Source organism: Panthera uncia, chromosome C2 (assembly GCF_023721935.1).
Source record: "Panthera uncia isolate 11264 chromosome C2, Puncia_PCG_1.0, whole genome shotgun sequence".
Taxonomy (NCBI): Eukaryota; Metazoa; Chordata; class Mammalia; order Carnivora; family Felidae; genus Panthera; species Panthera uncia.
The window spans coordinates 126,457,829-126,471,919 of NC_064810.1; the positions used below are offsets into that span (position 1 = coordinate 126,457,829).

Consider the following 14,091-nt stretch of genomic DNA (forward strand, 5'->3'; position numbering starts at 1 on the left):
TGGAGAAGGGAAGAAGAAACCCTATGCATTCTATTTTCTCGTTAATTTCTTGATTATTTATGAGGTTTAATAAAGGATGTTTTTCTCCATGAATATAACTCATAATATTTAAGAAAAACTTTAAAAACACCGTGCTCAAAAACAAGGGAGCAAAAACATCTCAACAGGTCAAATAGGCCCATCCCTCAAAGACAACCGCTGCTAACACCAACACATTTTTGTGTTTTCTTTCTAATTCTTCCCCGATGCCTCATTTCTTTGTTTGATTGCTTCACCCTACTGTATATACCAGGGGTTGGCAAACTGCAGCCCACAGGTAAATCTAGCCCACCTCTTGTCTCTGTAAATAAAGTTTTATTGGAACACAGCCATGCTCATTTGTTACCTTTTGTCTACAGCCGCTTTCACAGGACCATGGCAGGATTGAGTAGTTTCAACAGAGACTGTCAGGCCCAGGAAGTCTAATATTTATTATTTAGTGCTTTCCAGAAAAAGTTTATTGGTTCCTGGCATATACCCTTCTGTACTCTTGTATCCCCCATGTTACCTTATTATGTGAGCATTTCCCGTGTTGTTATAAATGCTTCATAAATATTTCTAACAACTTCCTGGAATTTCATTGCATGGTTAGGTTATGGCTTAGCCTTACCCCTATTATTAAACATTTCTGTGTCCCCCCACCCAGTTTTTTCATTCTTTTTTTTTTAATGTTTATTTAAACATTAAATAAGAGAAACAGTGTGAGCAGGCAAGGGGTAGAGAGAGAGGGAGACACAAAATCTGAAGCAGGCTCCAGGCTCTGAGCTATCAGCACAGAGCCTGAGGCAGGGCTCGAACTCACGAACTGTAAGATCATGACCTGAGCCTAAGTTGAACACTTAACTGACTGAGCCACACAGGCACCCCAGTTTTTTTCATTCTTTAAATGAATGCTTCAGTGAGTATGTTTGGATGTAAACTTTATCTGTGTTTTCAATGATTTGTTTAGGAAAGTGTCCAGATTATTCAACTGGAAGGTAGGGGCATTTCAAGACTTTTAACACATATCATGAATTCCCTCACTCAAAGATGTCATACGAGTTTGTACTCCTCAGTAGTAATATAGGGGAGAACCGACTTCTCCACACACTTGTCGGCATTAAGTTTTAAACATGTTCTGCATTTAGACAGGTAAGCCGCTATCATCTTAAATTGCATTTCTTTTATGTCTAATGAGATTGAAACTTGCATTTCTTCTTTTCTATGTTGACTGCTTTTCACCTTTGCTTGGCCTCCTTCTGCACAGGGCAGAGGGGAACACACTCACCTTGGCTTGGAGCAAGGCTCCTGCCTCCGCCCGGTTCTTTTCCACGTCTCTCTCCCAGTGGATTCTGATGGTCTCGAGGATGTCGTCCAGACCAGTGCCAATGGGAACACCCATTTGTTCCAGCTCAGACCCTGCCAGCTGTTTGTACAGCACTTTCACATCCTGCAAATGACGATAGATGCTTCAGGTGAGTTCCAGAGGTGAAGGAAAGGACACAGAAGTTGAGCCAGCATAAGCCCAGGTCTGTTGGGTAATCCTTATGCTTCTCATTCTGCTACTGCCAAAAGTGGGGCTTCGCAGAGACTGGCAAAGTCCCTGACCCTGTCATCAGCACCAGTGCCATAGTCTCCTTCCCCAAGGACGTATTTCTTAGGCTGGTCTTCACAAGCCCAGACCCACTCAAAGCAAATGTCAAAACAAATAAATAACCAAATAACAACACAAACAGAGTAAGCAACAAGAGTAAGATGAAATTGATGGATTTCGTAAAGTCACAGTAGGCAGGAAGAGGTTTAAAGGTAACTCTGGAGTCCCTCAAGGGTTGGAGGTGGGGGGAGTGGTACCAAACGACTGAGCTAGGAACAGGAAGTGGGCTTTGGGTTCCTGGTCAGCCTGAGGTCGGACAAAAGAAGGGACTTCCCAATGGAAGCATGGTTAAGTGAGTTGACTTTTCAACTGAAAGCACTTTAAGTGTCTGATCAGCGACTTGTGTGAGGTGGTTTAGAGTCAGTGCCATTCCGCAGGGAACTGGAGGGCTTCCCCGTTGGAGGTCCCACTGAGTCCTGTCACTCAAGCATCTGACCTAATTTCATTAATGAGTGTGTGTAAACCACAGCTTGGATCTACCTTCAGAGCTGTCTTGTTTGTCCTATGCAGTGCTTAAAAAAAAAAAAAAAAAAAAAAGAGACGTGAAATACAGTGCCTTGAGGTAGGGGATGCTCTCTCCAGTTCAACACAGACTCCGTCACTCTTACCGGTGTGGACCTGCTGTCTCCTCCATTTATGTACCAGCCTGGTCTCAAAGCCACTTGAATTTGAGACTCCCCAGGGTAAGCTTACCCACTACAAGGCTTTGAAGGTATTTTACCCGCATTTTCCCTGCAGCCCTGGGCAAGGGACAGGGAGAGGCCGAGATAAGCCACCATCACTGATGTGAACCTCCGTGAGACAGGTGAGTGCCTGTGGTCTGTGGCCAACCCAGCGTTGCCCCTGCCCCCACCTACCTCCTCATAGCCCCTTGACAGAAAGCCAAGTTCTTCTTTCAGGCTTTCTATTTGACTCTCCAGATCCATTTTTGTCAAGTTAGCCTCATCGATGACTTTATACAGAGAGTTAATTTCCTCTTCTGCTGCCTTTCGAAATGGCTGCTCATTTTCATATCTGCAGATAAAGGAAGGTAAAGAGCAGAGGTGGGCAACCCAAAAGGGAAAATAATCAGAAACGTTACCAATAGGCCAATTATGTCATAGACAAACAGATGTGAAAAGTCACTGTTCCAACAGCTTTGAGGGCACTGTTAATGCAAGTCTTACATGTTGATTTATTATCATGAAAATGATTGCAGCCAACTTCTGATGGCCCAGCTTCACAGGCTGCCAGGCTCAGGGGCTCTGGAGGCACAGAACTCTAGGGAAAGCTTCTCCGGGAGTTGAGATCCAGGTAAGGGGATCTGGCCTTGTCACCATTATTGTGATTTGTCATCCTTTCCCTTGAGGATCTTTTAACAGACATGACTGAGAGTCTGCTAAGTACCAGGCTATGTGCTAGTGATCCCCAAATAAAAAGCATGGTTTCTGCTCCAAAGAACCCACGTGAAAATTTAAAACTGTGGCTGCAAAACCCAGTGCCATCAGGGGCCAAGAGGGGACTATAGATGAGGGACGAGGCCCAGGTCTGGGAAGCAGGGAGAGGTGGGGACGGGACAGGAGCACACAGGACGGCTCACCCTTCAGGCAAGGGGAGGCTGCTGCGTGGAAATATGTGTGCCCTTTCTCTTCAAGAGAAACAAGGAAACCTGGATTTATACGTAAAATATCCAGAGTTTTAAAAACTTGCAGCTTATACAATCACACACACACACACACACACACACACACACACTGACACAAGTCTGAAACTGTGCCCTCCCCTCCCACCACCAAGTTCTTTCTTTTTTTTCCCCAAGTTTTTATTTAAATTCTAGTTTACATACAGTGCAATATTGGTTCAGGAGTAGAAATCAGTGATTCATCACTTACATATGACACCCAGTGCTCATCCCAACAAGTGCCCTTCTTAATTCCCATCACCCCTTTAGCCCATCCCCCCACCCACCTCACCTCCATCAACCCTCAGTTTGTTCTCTGTCTTTAACAATCCCTGAGTTCTTTCCATCTCTGGTTTGCGCAGAGCCTTCTTTCTAAAAGCCACTCAACATCTTTGCCAGTTTCCCCCAGTGTTAACCCCTTTTCTTCCACAGCCTTCCACCCAGGTGTACCCCATCAGCCAAATTTCACACCTTACCTTCATCCATCCATAGGATGGAGAAAGCTCACACTTCTCATTGAAGAAAGCATCTTAGGGCTTTAGAGTTTTAAGGGCATTTAGGGTTCCTAAATGTCTCCCACTCCGTGACAATGCCTTGATAGCATTCTTGATAGGTGATCATGTAGTCTCTGCTTGACTACTTCCAGTGATGGGGAACTCATCACCTATCAAGGCCACCGTTCCATTTTGGGACAGCTGTAATTATTACAAATTTCTTCCTTAAAGAGCTTAAGCCTTCATTCCTGTAAGAGTCTGAGTTCCACTCTCTGGAGTACCCAAAGTCAGTCTAATCCTTCTTTCTGGCAGTCCTACAAATATTTAGAATGTCTCTTATAGCACTCTTGCTTTCCCGCTCATCTCTCCCTCCAAGCCTTTTGTTCCTCAGGTTAAACATTCCCGGTTCTTCCGTTCTTCATACAAATTGGTGTCCATGTCCCTCATCATCCGTGGCAGGGACTATGACCTTTCTGTCTTTGTATTCTTAGCACCCACCTCCAGGCTTCAGATAGATTTGTGGAATGATTAGAAATGCCCTAATTGGTCTATGTCCTTCTCAATATGTGATACAGAAAATGGAATGTAAAACTCCAGATGTTCCCTGATCAATTCAGAGTCCTGGGGGACTGTTTGCTCCTTTGTTTAAACCCTTCAGTTCTATTCACCATGGGCCCTAAGGTTTCCTTTGAGGGGATTTGTTTTTTTGTGTGTTTGTTCATTTGATTTTGACCAGCTGTATTTGCTGTTGACTAATATTGGGTGTCCTCTCAACTAGAGACCCTGAGCATTTTTCACAAGCCCAATTACCTTGTCCTTTCTGGGTGCACCTGGTATTTGAACCCCAAAGAGAGGATCCGCATATATCTTCTCTCAGTTTCATTGGCCCAGGGTTCCAATGTGTGGGGATCATTTTGATTCCTAGTTCTGCCTGTCATCTTTCTCTTCGCCACCCCTCCTGGCTTTGTATCTTCTGCCATTTTGCCCTACCTGCTTTCATGCACCTGTGGTTAAAAATAGTAAATGAAGGAACCAAGGACAGAGCCCTGTGGCATACTGCTAGAGACCTTTCCTCAGAGTTGGACCTGCACCTTTGAATCACCCCCTGAGGAGCTGGTTTCTAAAGCATTTTTATGTACTCTCTATGTGGGATTAGATTTTCTACCCAAATGTATTCTTTAGGAAGTACTGTATTTTTATTAACATTTAATCTTTTGGAAACGAGTCTTGCCCTTCTAGCTGGAATGAAAACCCACCCATAGCACTGGGATTGGTCCCTTTTGACCCCCGCTGGAAGAGTCTCTGTGTGCCTCCAAAGTCCTGTTGTGCTTATCTCTCCAGGGAGCCTGGTCCTTTCCAGGATATGCACCACTCAGCATTATGGGAGGTCTTAGGTGCTCTACAGACCTTTGTTTGGAAGTCCTTTAGAATTTGACACTTATCTGTGATATCCCCAAGGCTTGGGGATATCCCCAAGGCTGGGGAAAACTGAAAGTTTAGCTTTCTCTCACTGTCTTTCATTCCTTTCCCCTTCCATGTTGAAGTCATCAAATAGAATCTCTGTGTTGGTGATGCCCAGAAGTGCCTGTCTTGACCTGTGGGCCACTCTGGCCCGGCATCTTCAGTGGCCCACCACAACTTCTCCATCAGCTCAGCTCAGCTCTGCTTGCTCAAAGCCAAGCTCATTACTACCCTTGAATTTAGACCAGCTTTGCTTCCACAATTTTCTATTTTTGTCGAGAGAATGGCAAATCTTCTCACTTACCCAAGTTCAACACCTGAAACTTACCTTTGCCTTCTATTTTCAGGCTGCATATGTAGATAATTATCAACCCCTGCCAATGATTTCTTTGACCCATCCCTCAAGTCTGCTCATGGCCACCGTTCCAGGCAGACCTTGAGCTGTAACAGCCTCTGATCGTCTTCCCACAACTGACCCACAGTAGTGCCTCCAGAGGAACCATCCTTAACCATATCCAGTCACCATCTGCTCAGAGCCTTAAGTGTTATCCTCTGGCCCCTAAGTAATCTGATCTCACCTTACTTTCCAGCCATGGCTCCCAGTACAGACTCTGCCCTTCCACTGGTCCAGCCCCTTTGCTCTCATTGCTTCTTGCTGGTTTGCCCTGCTTCTCCTCTCCACCAGTACAAAGCTGAAATTTTGAAGCTGAAGACTAGTCATGGTGAGCCACTGTTCAGATCCCTTCTATGGGTCTCTTCTTCTCTCAGGTCATCTCTGAGCTCTTTGGTAGGCTGACATGATACTCCAGGATTTGGTCTCTCCCTGATTTTCAAGCCCCACTGGTTGTCCCTCCTTTCTTCACTCCACATGCCCCAGTTACAATGAGCTATTTGGTGGCCACGAATACACCATGTTTTCTCATGTCCTGCCTTAACACATACTGCCCTCTCTGCCTGGAAATTCGTGTCTCCTTTATTGACCTGCACAACTCCTGCAAAGGACCCAAGTCAGGCGTCACCTCTTTGGTCAACCCTCCCTGGCCGACTAAATGTCCCCACCCCACCTGTGCTCTTCTCAGTGATGGCACAACCACCCCATGATGCTACTATCTGTTCACTCCTCTGTCTTTGACACTGAACTGTGAGCTCCTCGAGGTTCCATTTACTTCATCCCCAGGACCTGGCCAGGGTCCGGGCAGCTATTCAAACATTTCTTGAATTTATTCATTTATTCATTAATTTAACAACTATTTGTCAGGCATCTATCTTGTGCGTGGCACTGTTAATACACTGGGGAACAAAACAGACCAAGCCCCTGCTACTCAGTTGGATGGATGGATGAAGAAATGTATGAATGCATAATGAATAAATGAATGAATTAACGAATGAATGAATGAATGAATGAATGAAATTTTGGTTACATCCTAACTTAACTTCACACCTAATTAAATTCTATCTTAAATGTAGCACAAATGGTTTCACGTCTCTTGGCATCCATCTCTAACTGTGCAGTTAGCTGTCAGTGGAAGCCGATGGCTTCGCTTTTTTGTGCTTCTGTGACCTTGACCAGCACAGTGTTGTCCAAGACAGCAACCCCAGCTGATTGAGTTTCCTTGACTCGAGAGTGGCCACTAGCGGAGGTCCTTTTATCAGATGGAGAAGCCTGGTCTTAGAGAAAGGAACGACTCTGGGTCTGAGGAGACGTAGTGATTTTCCTTTCCATCACAATACCCTTTCTATCCTAAGACAAGAATGGCAGTGGGGTCACTGTCTTCCCCAAAGACTCCCAGCTATGTGCCTTTCCTCTTTGCCCTTATCAATTTAAGGAAATGTTCCTTGAATAACTATCCCATCACCCATCTAATTGCCCAACATCCAGAACACCTTCCCCGCAGAATATTCCCAAAATCACTGTGTTCATCAATGAAAGGTCTTTTTCATTTCACTTCTCCAACACGGACCACAGACCTCATGCATCATCATGACTTTGCCCTAAATGCATCTCTCTCCTATCACTAGTACTTTATACTGTTCCTTAAATTTATCTACTTAAAAAGTACATGTTAAATCAGTAAACTTTAAAAGCTCTTTATATTAAATACATTTTAAATTGCTACTCTAAATTATAGTAGCTATGGTGGAAAAACAGTTTCATGAGTCATAAATAGAAGGTAACTATAAAAATCCATAACTATTAAAAACAAAGTGTCTATCCTTCTATCGCTTAAAATGATCGTCATCAGTGGTCTACACGCCATATTTTAGGAAACACTGTACTAGACTTCAAAAGATGTTTTTCAAGGCTGGTGAGTTAAAGCTACTGAGGCCTGGACCCACCCCCAGGGACGGTGGTTTCATCCGTCTGTGCAGCTTGCACGTTGGCAGCTTTAAGTGCCCAGGTCATTCTGACATGTGGCTGCAATTGAGAAGCATTGCTCAAAACCAGCTGTTCTCCACGTGTGGTCCCAGGACCAGCAGGATCAGCACCATGGGGACCTCATTAGGAGTGCAAATTTGGGGCCCCACCCCAGACTACTGAGTCAGAAATTCAGAGGGTGGGGCACAGCCATCTGTTTTCTAGAAGACCTCCTGGTGGTTCTGAAGCACACTACAGTCTGAGAATCCCTGCCCTGAACCAGGTGACACTGGGCAAAGTCTCTGAGCCCTGGGGACCTGGTTTGTGTCTAGAAGGAGGGTTTGAACTGGACGATCTTTCCTCTGGATTCTCCTGGGGCTTCCACTATCCCACTCCAGCCTTCTGTGCTGCTGGAAGGGAACGCTGCGGACCCTCGGAATAGCAGTCCCCGAGTTGCACAGTGGTCTGAAGGTGCGGAGTGACTGTCCCCCCTGCTGCAGAAGTTACCTCTCAGGGCACCTGGGTGGCTCCGTCAGTTAAACGTTTGACTCTTGATTTTGGCTCGGGGCACGGTCTCACTGTTTGTGGGATTGAGCCCCATGTCAGGCTCTGCACTGACAGCACAAAGCCTGCTTGGGATGCTCCCCCTCTCTCTCTATCTGCCCTTCCCCCTCCTCTGCTCTCTCTCTCTCTCTCTCTTTCTCCTTCTCAAAATAAATAAACTTTAAAAAAAAAAAAAAGAAGAAGAAGTTACCTCTCTTTAAAGTCGTCTGCACCCGCCTGGATATTCTCTGTCTGAAGCATGAGCCGGGCATTTTCCAAGACCGCCTCGCCCACCTAGAAAGATCACACACATCAGAGGAGACAAGGTCACTGGACCATCTTCCCTTACTTCCCACTGTGACTCGCACTGGGCACAGAGGTTCTGGGGAATAGAGCACTTTTCTTACAGCAAATATTTTTAGAATTCAAGTATCTCTCTCCAAAAAGGTAGGGAGGAGATAAACCACAAAGCATAAAATCTGGGTGTCTTTTAAGAGCCTTTAGAGTTGGATTTTTGGAGCTAAAATATTACTCAAAGGCAGACTTGTTCCTAGCCTCTGTCATAATGCTGAGCTCTCAACTGCCAGTGAAGCTTCTGGCTCCTTAAACGAAGTTTCACTGGTTTGATTTAGTGGCTCTTAACATTTTCTGCTCATGGGTGCCTTTGAAAGGCTGACGAAATCTTTAGGTCAGTGCTGTCCAATAGAACTTTCTGTGGTTATGGCACTCTTCTATGTCTGCACTATCATGGCCACACGTGGCTACTGAACACTCAAGATGTGGCCAGGATGACTGAGGAACTGAAAATTTAATTTCATTTGAATTTAAATAGCCACCTGTGACTAGTGGCCACTGTACTGGGCAATGCGGCTCTAGAATTTCATTCATCCTCAAAACGTACATATGAACATAGATACACTATGCATACAGTCTGGGAGTTTCCTGGAGCCACGAAGAGTGGCTTTTCAAAACTGGCTCCCCAAACCCTACAGAGTCCTTCAAAAGTGGGGGTTGGGGGGTAGTTCTCTCCTTGATCTGAGAAACATAGATATTACATATGTAGCTTTTCTATAATCTTCAGTTTGGGGGGGATAAGAGGACAGTTACTTTAAAAGAAGGACGCAAGTCGCTGTTTTCAGTCCTTTTGTACTTGGATGTGAAAGTGTTGTAAGCTCTTCATTGAGTGGGAGGTCTTCCAGCACCAGAAGTCAGAGATGGCATGAGATGAGAAAGTAGGAGAGGAGAGACCCTCATCTGCCTGTTCCCCAGGGTTCCCCAGGGCTGGGCTGGAGCTGAGAGAAGATCAAATTTGGTAGCAGGAAATTCAATGAAACGAGACAGGACATCCCCACTGAAACAAGGCAGGACACAAATCAGTACTCTCACTGTGGTTGGGATTTGGCCCACCCCTGTGCTCTCTCCATTTCCCCATGGGACCCCTAGCCCACCGTGTTGACATGGACCCTCCCCAAGCTTGGCTCCTTGTTAACTGCTAGGTCTCCAAAGCCTGGCTTACGGTAGACATTCCATCGATACCTGCTGAATGAATGCATGCATGAATGAATGGTGCGACCATGGGTGAACCGTACCCCTCCCTTCCCCCGTCAGGGTCTGGAGGTCATTTCTATTCCTCAGAAGCCCCCTGAGATTTTGTTTTTAGTTAGGTAGGGCGAGGCCAACAGATTGGGAGATGGCTGACCTTGAAAAGATATTACTCACAGTTCCCAAAGGGAGGGGCAGCCACACCAGGAGGGGCCATATAACGAAGTACAAGGGTCGGCTGCAAAAGGATGAGGGGAAAGTGTGGGCAAAAGCCTTTATTGTGGTTTTCATGGGAAGGATGGGAAGGAATGGGTGAGGCAAGGTAAATAGCCAAGTGGGTTTAGGATTGAGTAGTTTGAATCATTTCAGCGGTCTCTATGGGTCCCTGGAATGGTCTCGGGCCACCTGGGATGATTAGAGCAGAGGAATATTGCCTTCTGGAGTATAAGTGCCAGAAAGAGAAGGCAGATGGGGTACAGACTCTCGGACTCTTGGATTGGCTGGTTTGCATATCAAAAGCATGTTGGGCAAGTGGCTTATTATCTCTAAGATCAGCTAGCTCAGTGAGGGGCTAACAGCGAGGCCCTAGATGCCAGAGCACCAAGAATACAGAAAAAAAGAAAATACAGTTAATATTGTTGAATATAATTCATCTAAAGGGCCACGGCTATGTGAGGCCTCCCTGAGGACTGGCTTTTGCTGGTCTGGCCGAGGCTCTCTTCAACCTCCTGCCCGCAGTTGTGGCCCTCATCAGGAGCCCCTTTTCCAGACTTTGGTTGCCACTTTACAGATGCCATTTTCCATATGACAGACTTAAAGCCAAAGGCAATCAATCACCCTGTTGATTTTCTCACAACAATGCCCAAGCAAATGTCCCACTCTAGTGTGGGACACCGAATCACAACAGGTATCTAGACTGTGGGCCCCAAAACTACGGCTGTTAGAGAAGGCGGCTTTACAATCTCTTTAGACAGGGTGGCCACGCAGGGGCAGCTGTGGGCAGATGTGGGGCCTGGAGCTTATGCAATGTGGGAGACCGCCTTTAAGAAAAAGAAAAAAAAAAAAGACTAATACAAAGGGATATGCACAAATAAGGGACCCTGAAGCTTAAATTCTTAAAATTCTTCACCTTGGTACAGCTTAATTTTGTCTGTTTGTTTCTGCTTTTTAAATTTGGGCCCCAGGGGGTGGGCAGAAAAAGTACAAACCAAGCAACACTCTGGCGCCTATGTTGGAAACGCGTATTGAGAGTCCTACGATTCGGGACGAACAGAAAGATGGCTGAAAATGCAATCGCCCCAAGTCCTGCCATCCAGCATAAGCACCGCCAGCATTTGGATATGTTGTATTTCCTCTCAGCCTTTGCTTTGCCCAGCTACAACAGTACCCGGTGTGTTCATTTTTAACACTCCCCTAGTTGATTGCAAACTTTGTGCAGAAGAGGTGGCAGGGAGCCATCCACGAAGGAGTCTGATAGGAAATGCCAGCCGCTGCGTGATCGGCTGTGGTGAGGGGTCGGCTGCTCAGTGGTCCTCCTGCTCAGTTGGGGCTGAGGACAGGAGTGCTTCCTGGGGCAAATTGGATAGCAGACAGGGTAGTTGCGTCCAAATGTCTGTCCCAGGCAGCTCGTGTGGCACTGGGTTCAGGGAAGCTGGAGGCCTTCCCGCTCTAACTGTTGTTTAGTGACAACCAGGGGCTTATTCAAGCCTCAAGCAGAGGCTAATTATAGGCCCTGACTTACCAAAGCACGGTTGCTGTCCGTGCTTCCCCATCTCCTTCACATGAGGAGCTTAAAATAAACCGCCAGCCCCCAATTCAGCCATAGAGCCCTTCACTGTTCTCTTGTGGGCACCTCAGCCTAGCAGAGGGGCGTCCTCTCTGGAGTTCGTGGTGGCTCAGCCTCCCCCACTGTAGAAAGGGCCCGTCAGGCAGCATGACCAGGGCTGGGACCTTGGCCCAGGTTTAGCACAGGCTGGGGACCGGGCTGGTGGCCAAGGCCCAGAGTAAAGCACGGAGCCTGCTGGGGCACAGGCTCTTTGTCTTCCCACCTGGGAAAGTTTCGTGAAATCCTCCCCAGGGCTGAGCACGGGAACTGCAGAGGGGAGGGCATGCACTGACCACCTACGGATGTGCCCGGCACACCTGCTGGGGCTGGCTTGTACTGGCTTGCCGGGGCAGGCTGGTAAATACTTCAGGAGTTTTGGGAGCCAGTGGTTAAACACAGCCATCACGAACATTTTAATTATGTGAACTTACAATTAAATAAATTATACGAAAAACACCATTAATAAATGCTCAGAATACAAAGGCCATAATTACTCATCACTTCCTCCTATGTTTGACTATCATCCTGCTAGTGAGGTTATTTCCTTCTGTTGTGTCTGCACAGTGGAAACACCGTATGATGTATGTTATGTGCGTCTCTTCTCAAGTGTGCATTCACTGACAGCATGTTGGTAGCTTCGTATCAGCCGTGGTGAGAGTGTTTACACCAGGGAAGTTGGCAAACACGGTAAACCAGAGCCTTTTATTTATGGAAAGCTGATTGTTACACAGATCCTGGCTCGGTGGCTGGGCCTCACATGCTACTGAATACTTAACACTCATGACTTCACTCAGTGCTCCTGATATTCAGCCCTGACAGCAACACACCTATTTTACAGAGGAGGGTGCCAAGGCCATACAGAAGTTGCCCCAAATCACCCGGACCGAGCAAGGCAGAGCCAGAACGCCAGGCCAGGTCAACACGACTCCAAAGTGTGCGTATTTTTGTCATCAGCTTTGGAAACTAAAGGGCTCATCAGCATCAAGAGAGAAACTCATTGCGGAGGACTGTCTTCTGTCTTTTTCCTGTAACGGAACAGCCAGGAATCGTGGTTCCTATTTGGGCTGCGTCACGGAGAGAAAGGGATGTCTTCCCCACTGGCGTGAGGCAGCTCACCAAATCAAACCAAAGCAAACCAGCTCCCACGCCAACCTCCTGAACTTGCATTTCTGAGCCGGTAAGCTAAGCAGAGCTGAGCAGACAGTGGGGCCAACTCTGAAGAAGGCCTGGAGAAATCCTGCTGCGGAGTGCTTTGCTGTCCAGTCTACAGAAGAGACGTCGTCTGCATTTAAAACTGAGGGAAATGCACATTCGCAATCTGGTCCTCTGAGATTCACGCTTGAAGAGGATGCAAATTAACTTCACCTCTCTGGTCATCTTTTCTTTCCAGGAGTGAAGGCCATACAAAGACCAAATAGTAATACGTACGGTCACTAGGCTGATGCCATGCGTACAAGTGTCCTTGCTCGTAACCCTGGAACCCCTCCTGCCCTCTTTTCTAGTAGGAAGAAAGTCGGAACCAAGGTAATAGTTGCACAGCAGGGTGAACCATAAGGGTGGCTGGCTGGCAGCTTGCGTGTGGCTGCTGGGAGGGCCAGAGGGGATGACCTCTCCTCCTCCTCTCTCTCTCCTTCTGCCCAAACCAAGCTGACTCCTGCCAGCAGCATGGGATGATTGTTTCATCTGTGCAAGATGATTTAACACCAGGTCTCCTGGTAAAAAGAGACGCTGAGGGGCGCCTGGGTGGCTCATCGGTTGAGGGTCTGACTCTTGATTTTGGCTCAGGTCATGATCTCACGGTTCGTGAGGTGGAGCCCACATCGGGCTCTGTGCTGACAGTGCAGAGCCTGCTTGGGATTCTCTCTCTCTCTCTCTCTCTCTCTCTGCCCTTCCCCTGCTCTCTCTCTCTCAAAATAAAATACATAAATATTAATTTTTTTAATAAATTAAACTTTAAAATGTTTTTTTGTTTGTTTCTAACTCTTTCACCCCACTGCTACAAAACTCTCATGCTATGACCTTCCTCCTCTTCTTGGAAAACTTCCCTGGCTTATTCCAAGACCTGTTTGAGCCCTTTGGGAAGTATTTTAAATTGTCATGAAGAAAGTATCATTATTTCTCTATACTTAAGCCTCAGAGAAAAAAAATTTTTAAGGTAAAACTATGAATGCCTTACCCTCCATTAAAACAAAGAAACTAAAAACAAGCAAGTAATGGTTTACATTCACTTGGATATAAATAGTGAAATTTATTGATTATTTTGTGCAAAACTTAATATGCTACCTAGATATAACTATGCTAATAAATTTTAAATTGCTTACTTAGGGACAGGGCTAGCAACCAAAACTTTGTTCTCATTGATTGATTTTCTTTGCTTGAATTTATTGGCTTTTTTTTTTTCCAAAATCTGTTGTCTTGTTAAATTATAATTTTGACTTTTCTTCAAGTCCTTAAATTCTTGAGTTTGAGCTCTTTAGTTTACATAGTTAGCTCTTTTTTTTAATTTTTTTTAATGTTTATTTATTTTTGAGACAGAGA

At 46.0% G+C, this 14,091-nt stretch overlaps 1 protein-coding gene across 1 annotated transcript in view; it reads right to left on the reverse strand.

The window, feature by feature from the left end:
* The window catches only part of BFSP2 (beaded filament structural protein 2), a 68,942-nt gene that overhangs the window by 24,623 nt on the left and 30,228 nt on the right, over positions 1-14,091 (reverse strand). Inside the window, exons 2-4 of the mRNA XM_049628816.1 lie at positions 8,398-8,480; positions 2,530-2,686; positions 1,307-1,468 (exon numbers count right to left, since the gene is read on the reverse strand). Coding sequence (XP_049484773.1) covers positions 1,307-1,468; positions 2,530-2,686; positions 8,398-8,480 — 402 coding nt within the window. The remainder of the gene's footprint in view (positions 1-1,306; positions 1,469-2,529; positions 2,687-8,397; positions 8,481-14,091) is intronic.